The 7,769-nt window shown below is 39.9% G+C and overlaps 1 protein-coding gene across 1 annotated transcript; it reads right to left on the bottom strand.

The window, feature by feature from the left end:
* Nucleotides 1–4,839: 4,839 nt before the first annotated feature.
* Nucleotides 4,840–7,516, bottom strand: LOC113842426 (epidermal differentiation-specific protein). The gene is made up of 2 exons (XM_027449808.3): nucleotides 7,394–7,516; nucleotides 4,840–5,928 (listed from the first exon to the last, which is right to left on the bottom strand). The coding sequence occupies exon 2, from the start codon at nucleotides 5,873–5,875 to the stop codon at nucleotides 5,339–5,341; it is 537 nt and encodes a 178-aa protein (XP_027305609.1). The 5' UTR covers nucleotides 5,876–5,928; nucleotides 7,394–7,516; the 3' UTR covers nucleotides 4,840–5,338.
* Between the last annotated feature and the right edge of the window lie 253 nt (nucleotides 7,517–7,769).

Here is a 7,769-nt window from a genome sequence, read left to right on the forward strand (position 1 = left end):
GGAACCCTTGATATAGTATAAACTCACTTTAGGATAGAATAAAACTTGTGGTTAAAAGTTAGCAAGGACAAAGTAAATGACATCTTGTTATCTGTAGACCTTTTGTTATGTTTAAGCATCTTGTTATTTGAAAACATCCCAGTATCTGTTAACCGTTAGTCAGGCTGAGACTTGAGATAACTTGAGTCAATTGTCTTGTCTTGTTAACTGAGACTTCCTGTTATCTGCCGACCCTCAGTTAAACTGAAAGCCAACTCAGCATTTTTACAGCTTGGAAAACAACTGATTAAGCAAAGGTGAAAAGTGCATTACGAGGAAGACCTACGGCCTTCCTCCCAAAGACCACTGCCCACATCCTGGAGACCCCGGCCCAAAATTCTTGGAAGGCTTTGCGCAAGCGCAAGGACTGATAAGCTAATTAGCATACGATGCGAGGGTAGGCGGGGTTAGGTAATGAATATGTATGCGTGCTAATTGAATATTCATTGTTTCGCTGTATAAATATGAGATATTTTGTCACTTTGAACATGCACGATAGGCGGAAGGATCCCCCGTGCATCCAGCGCTGCAATAAAGAATATACCACTTAAAGAAATTTTGGCTTTGATCTTTAAATCACCCTCAAAGAGGTTCTGAATCCCTAGAACCCTCAAAGAGGTTCTGAATCCCTGGCCAAATCCCTGGAAGCTTCAAACAAGTTCCAAATCCCTGGAACCCTTAAAGAGGTTCTGAATCCCTAGAACCCTCAAAGAGATTCTGAGTCCCTGGCTGTGCCTGTGTCTGGAGGTGTCTTGCAAGTGGTTAACCCACCCATGAATTCCTAGACCAATCGCTTCAGTCCTTCACCAGCCGAGTCCCTCATGGGAGATCAGAACCACAGTTAGAAGACCTCCGCACTCGCTTCAGAACTAAGTTCCATCTCAGTCACACCCTTACACACAGTCACACAGCTGAATCCCACCCAACTGAACGGTATACTCACAAATCCTCTTAGTTCAGGTCTTCGCATGCAGAATTATGGGTCACAAAGGGAGAGCTCTCAGTTCTTTACTTGCCTCTTATGTTCGAAATCTTGTTGGACTCTAGCGCCGCTATCAGCAAGGGCCACTAGGTGGGGTGCCTCCCTTTACCAGTCGCAGATTCAAAGTCCAAGAAGATCACGTCGGGGTCACCAATTTGTTACAAATGACAATACAACTCAATCTGAATTTAGTAATATTTATAAAAGGCAAGTAAACAGCACTGAGTGCATGGGGAGTCTATACTCTACCAACATGCACACCCAACCATCGAACTTCCCAAATATTTATACAACACTGCTTTTACATATTCACAAGAAACCCGAGTACGCCTATACATATGTATATCCTATCCCCACTTTGTATTATAATTCTCTTTGTGGCAGTCGCTGGGGGTCGTGGGGATGAAGGCTCATGTTTCCCCCCATCACCACTAGCAACCTTTTGTTCCTGGCTCTTGTCTAGACTGCAGGGGCGGCTTCGACTGCCTCCCTCTTCTTCTGCACATGCTCTGCCCTCCACAAGGTTCCCGAAAGCAACAAAACCTGATTGCTTTTCCCGCGTTTCATTAACCCTTGAAACCACACTAAAAATATGATTAAACAACAAATTTTAACAGTTCCAACCAGCAAACCCCGCTGCAACTTCCATGCCTTAACAGCAGGAAAACAAGCAACCCCAGACGGCAAGGCTTCACCTTAATCACCCTTCTTTATTCCCTCTAAACTCTTTCCATTCCTGATGGCCTCATCGTTAAGAGTCTGATGTTATCACCAAACATGGGGCTTGTCGACCCCCATGGCCACACTCCCACATCTCCCCCTTCTTTATTAATATCAACCGTCTTCTTGACATGAATTATTACTCCATGTATCACATTCTGATCAGACAAACATGTCTGAACTTGCTCTGCAGACATTTCTAATTAAGCACAAAAATGTTCAGCCTGTTTGTGTATCACTTCTTAGTGATGTATATCCTGTTTGAACCCTCTCTAGATATCTCTTTCTAGAATAACACAGGTTACAAGCTTTCCTCATTCAGAATTCTGTTCAAATGTCTATTGTACTTTACTGTGGATACAAAAGAGACACTTAGGAGAATCTTATCAAGTAGAAATAGAGCACTGACAATATTAAACTAATGGATGATGCTTAATGTCTTTGCTAATTATTGTGCACTGTGCAAACTAAATAAAGAAGCCTTGGCCCCTTACCAAGGTTAGTCTCTTGATAAGGGTGTGAACCTGTCTTAAGAAACTGGCAGAAACTGGTACTGCGGATGGACAAGAGCCAAGGAGCAACTGAGTCTGCGCAAAGACAAGAGGTCTACTAGCGGTGATGAGGAAGAGTCACCAACCTTCATCCCCATAACCCTCGGTGACCCAGGAGACACTGCGGAAGCGCAGATGGGATGAGCTTATGGAAATGACTCCTTGGAACTAATTTTAACATGAAGTGGGGACAGGATATGTATAGGTGCACTGTGAGACTTCATTCATATGTAACACTTTGCTGCATATAACCATGGCAAATTGCCGCATTGGGTGTGCACGACATTGGTGAGACTACCCCCTATGCTGCCCAGCACTCAATAAATATACCTACTTTACAATCTTACTGATTGTGGACTCCATTTTCCACAAGTCAGGTAAGTAAGAATCCCTTCTAAGAACGTTTTAAAATGATTGTTTATTTTGGAATCACCATTTTTATTCTATATTTATACTATGCCTAGTTTAAGAGGGACCAGGGGAAACCTTATAGGGGCTTTCCAATACTTAAAGGAAAGAGGAAAACTGGGGAGGGACTATTCATCAAAGCGTGTAGCAATGGGACTGGGAGTAATGGCCTTAAACTAAAAGAGGGAAGGTTTAAATTAGAGGTTAAGAGGAAATTCTTCTCTCAGAGGTGGTGAGGCACTGGAACAGGTTGCCCAGGGAAGTTGTGCATGCCCCATCCCTGGAAGTGTTTAAGGGATTTAACTATTTGGTTCCTTTCTTTACAGTTGGCTTTCTCCGAAAATTTCTCAGTGTCCAAATTATTTTGGCCTAGAGTAGATACAATTCTCAATGTTCTTTGAATTGAGTTTTGGAATCCCTATAAAAAAAGATCTGTGGTTAGTAAAGCAAGGAAACCAGAAATTGTCTACAAAGTAGTAAGAAGTGTCCCATCACACATGAAACCTGAATGATCACAAAATCATGGAATCATAGAACAGCATCAGTTGAAAGGGGCATTAAAGATCATCTAGCTCCAACTCCCCTGCCCTGCCACCCACTAGATCAGGTTGCTCAGGGCCTCATCTAACCTGATGTGGAACACCTCCAGGAAGGTGTATATTTGTTTATTGTATATTTGCATCCACACACATGAGCCTGGAAAAGGACCACAAGTGACTGACATTTGTTTTAAAACAGGAAAAAGCCCAGCAGATGATAGCACTGCATGCTGTAGATCTTAGTTCTAGTAAAGAACATACAAGAACAGAATACAAGAACAGAACCACAAACAGGAGCTCAGCACTCAGATAGATGAACTTTGCAATACAGAGCTGCACAACTGCCACAATAGGACTCAGAGAGTGCAACTGACATTCAACAGGGGTATTTCAGAACTGCAATTCTGCATTCTCCAGGTAAACCTGTATATGGCAAAACAGTTTCTGAAATGTGCGATCCCACATCTTCAATAAGATGTGGGATCTTATTTCATGTGCATAATATTGCATATTTCATGTGCAAATGCAATTAATTGCAAATTATCTTGAAAGCTATTCTGTCATGAAGTTTTCAGTGTGCCATTTTGGAAATAAAGAGTAAAAATACAATCATAATCTTAGAGGAACTCTGAATAGCAGATGGGTCATCCTCTGGGCGCTTCTGTGGCTTGCAAAACACTGAACTACAGATTCTTCATCATTCCTTCTGTATCTCTCTGCTTCTGGTAGCTTGCATCTTCATGCCCTATTTGCCTCTTTACCCAACAAAAGGTGTCATTTGCGTTCAGTGATGTTCATGGAATTGGTAAAGAACAAAGAAGGACCTATTGGGATTCCTTGCATGCTTTTGGTGGTGATAAACCACATCACTACTCAGTATTTCAGAAGGCACAGAGCTACCTGATCTAGCATTTCAGTCAGCCCTGTGGTAGAAGGAGAATGTACCACATGGCCCTCCTCAAGATTTTTATAATGGTTTGGAAGAAAGGGTTTTGCCATTCTGATTGAAACACTGTGACTTCAAAATAATACATAATCTTGGATCGAGATGAAAAGAGTTTAAAAATACTAGGGATTTCATATTGCAGTCAACCAATCAAATCAAATTTATCAGAAATTTCCATTTGAATATATATTCGAGAGCATTAGAAAATAATAAATTGTAAGTATGATCAGTGCCTTAAGACACAATCAGTATTGTGATCATTCAGTAAAGTTTCCAAATTCGTGTATGGCCATGATAAAACCAATATCAGTATGCTCACCAAGACTTTAAGTCTGGCTGAGTATCACAAATGGAATTATACACTTCCCTTATGGAAGAGAAGCAGCAATAAATTTATTGATATAATGCAATGATCTAACTTAATCATAAATAAGAAAGTGACTTAAAAAGATCACCATTAAGTGACATCACACTGAGTCATGCCTGAAACTAACGTTACCAACAAATGAAAATGGAAGGAAATAAAACCTTTCAGAAGACTTCAAAATCTTTTTCATGGATCTGACTGTGTGAACCATTCTCTTAACACACAGAAATCTCATAATATATAAGGGTAATATTTCTCTGTCAAACCACAAAGACAAAATAGAGCCATTGTTGCCTGCAATATCTTCTTTATTGGTAACAACACAAAATGGAATAGAAAAAATATTGCAGAGGTCATTGTGAAGCAAGAGCATTGTAAAGAAGAATATAAAGTCAGCAGTTCTGGTTATACACTATATATGTGCTTATGCATATAGCAACAGAAGCAACATGCAACATTTTCACATTACATGGTTTAGTACTTTGGAATGCTAGTTACAGGTTTAATAGGTTACACACCACAAGATATCTATTATCATTGAGGTTTTTTCATATTACTAAATAAAATAGTTCTTGCATTTATTGGGATCATGGAGAAAGAGAACAGCACCAGACAGGATTGAGAAATACGCATCTGCAGCATAGCATAAAAGAGAGCTCTCCCATTCAGTATTTTTATACCAGAAGGGGAAATAAAAATAAAAAATAAAAAAAAGCAGAGAGATCTAGGTCCCATCCTTCTTCCTAGGGCTACATCTACCCTTAGGACTTCAGAATTTGCAATCCATCAGTGATGACAATGCTTTCCAGGGAGAAGGGGACGCAGAAATGAAAGCTTGTCATTGAAATTGATTGCTTTGTAACTTGGAAGGTGTTCATGCTCTCGTGCAATGTAACAAAAACCACTTCCATCGCTATGTTCACACAACAGCCAGGCACCTCGCTGCACTTTATGAGAAGATGCCATGTCATTGTCATGCCCCCTAGCCAAATTGGTAGCTTCTGTTATCACCCTGCTCTTCCCTTGATATTGGTTATGTTCATAGATAGTGATCTGTGGATTGTGTAAATTTTCAGTAATCAACATCAGGGAAGAGATCTTGTCATTCATCTCTTTACCAACAAAGCTATGCTCTCCCTCCTCAAATACCAGTAACCGGCCTGTATAGTTAATGTGCTCATAAGCCACCCAAGGCTGTCCAATTACTTTCACTGAGGAGACACAGTCATTCCAATCTACATCTTTCAGATTGGCAACGTCTCTGGTGAGTTCTTTGGAGTACCCCTGGAAGTTGATGTTCTCATAAATGATGATTTTCCCCATCTCAGCAGTGTTTCTGTAATTTGGATTTGTTGCTGTAGATGTCAGATGACAGCCTGCAGAAAAGGAAAACAGAAAACAAACAACACTTGTAAGAAGCACTTCCACAAAAGACACAATGGAGAGGGAAAAAGAAGAATGGGACAATTAGAACAGTTTTAGCAAGGAATGAATAAAACAGCTGTTGGACGAAACTGAGGGCATGATGCAGAAATTTGAATTTGGAAGAAAAAAATAAGAGTAAAATGAGATATGCATCAAATCTATCAGTTCTTAGTTAGTTGTGTAACTTTGAGTAAATTTAAGTGACATAAAACCTTTCAATCAATTGTTTGGTGTTATTAACATTTAGCAAAAGTTAATAAAATAGCAAAAGCTATTCTGACAGAAATTGATTAAACTATGCTATCTATAAACCTTGCTATTGAACTATTTAAATCTTGTTATTTCACAGAGGGCTGAATGGGCCATAGCATAGGAGACAGAGAGGGAGACAGAGAAAGATAGAGGTAGAGGAAAGGTCCAGATTACCACATTGGGTTCCAGCAATGTCTCTGGTCCAGTTACTGTTCTGTCTGCGATGGTGGTGGGTGCACACAAAGCCCTTCTGAGTCGCACTATTTATAAACTGGACCCAATTCCAGTTCTCACTTTGTATCCTAATTACAGCTAGTCCCTACCTCCAGTTCCTGCTTTATATGGTAATATGTGCATCCTGTGTCCCAGAGCCTTCTTGAGGGGAAGGCAGAGAGAGAGATTGCCAATACCTTTCTGACCACAGCTGCCAGAACCTCGGATGCCAGAAGGTATCTCAGAAGGTTACCCAGGATAAGGACGTTGGCCTCAGAAAAGCACTATCCAGCCCTAGCAGGATCCTCTTTTCTGACCGTATCACCATTCTCTGCTGAGCTTTTGAGACATTCTTTTGTTTTAGCTTCTTAGTCTCTTACAATGAGTCTTTCAATTCATGACTGACACTACATTTGAGAATTACTTTAGAAATAGGTGTGGGATGCTTCGACCGAATTTCACAACTAACAATATTCTATGTAGAAAACATACAATGTATGTAGTGAGGCATTCAATTAATTTCTAAATGAAAGTGAATTTTATTGGTTGTTAGAACAATATTATATGACTTTAATGACTTTGATAACTTTTAACAACTTATCTATCAGTACTACTACTGCTAGTAATAATAACATTATTATTAAATTAACTAGTTAATTTCTGACAACATAAAGATTCTAGTCCCAAGACTCTCTTGTAAAATATTTTATTTCATCCCTTGGAATTTCTGTAGCAGTGTCTCCTTCCAAGCCCTCGCTTTACTAGGTATGGTTATCCTGTAGCGCTCTTCTCATTACCTGAAGGGTGCATCAAGCCTCTGTAAATGCCAGAAATCAGATCCACACATACATGTTGTAGCTCTCATCCCAAACTAAAACCTCTTCAACTTCATTTCATAGTAGCCACCCAAGAAGCTATTTAAAGCTTTCATATAGAAAGTATGCATCTCACCTCAATGCCAGCTTCTCAGATGTGGAGAGTTGTTGGCACTTCCTCCAGTCTGCTGCTTTCAGTCACACGATGCAACTCACCCAGATTTATAGCTCGCACAGAAGTCTTGCGAAACACACCATCAGAAGTAAGAAATAATTGATATCACCCTCAAGGATCAGGATTCTTGTTAAACCTTGTGAACCTATTTTGTTTTTCTATTTCTACTTCCTGCTCTGGTTCAAAAGTCCATTGATCAGCAACCACCTTGATAAAATTTAGTCTCATGACTCTTGTCTTTCTTTACTCTCTAGAAGTCAACCGGATCACAATAATAAAAGCACATCAAACATTTTGTGATGCATAGACTGTAGAAATTTTTCTTGCTGCATTGTAC

Source organism: Anas platyrhynchos, chromosome 1 (genome assembly GCF_047663525.1).
Source record: "Anas platyrhynchos isolate ZD024472 breed Pekin duck chromosome 1, IASCAAS_PekinDuck_T2T, whole genome shotgun sequence".
NCBI classification, from domain to species: domain Eukaryota; kingdom Metazoa; phylum Chordata; class Aves; order Anseriformes; family Anatidae; genus Anas; species Anas platyrhynchos.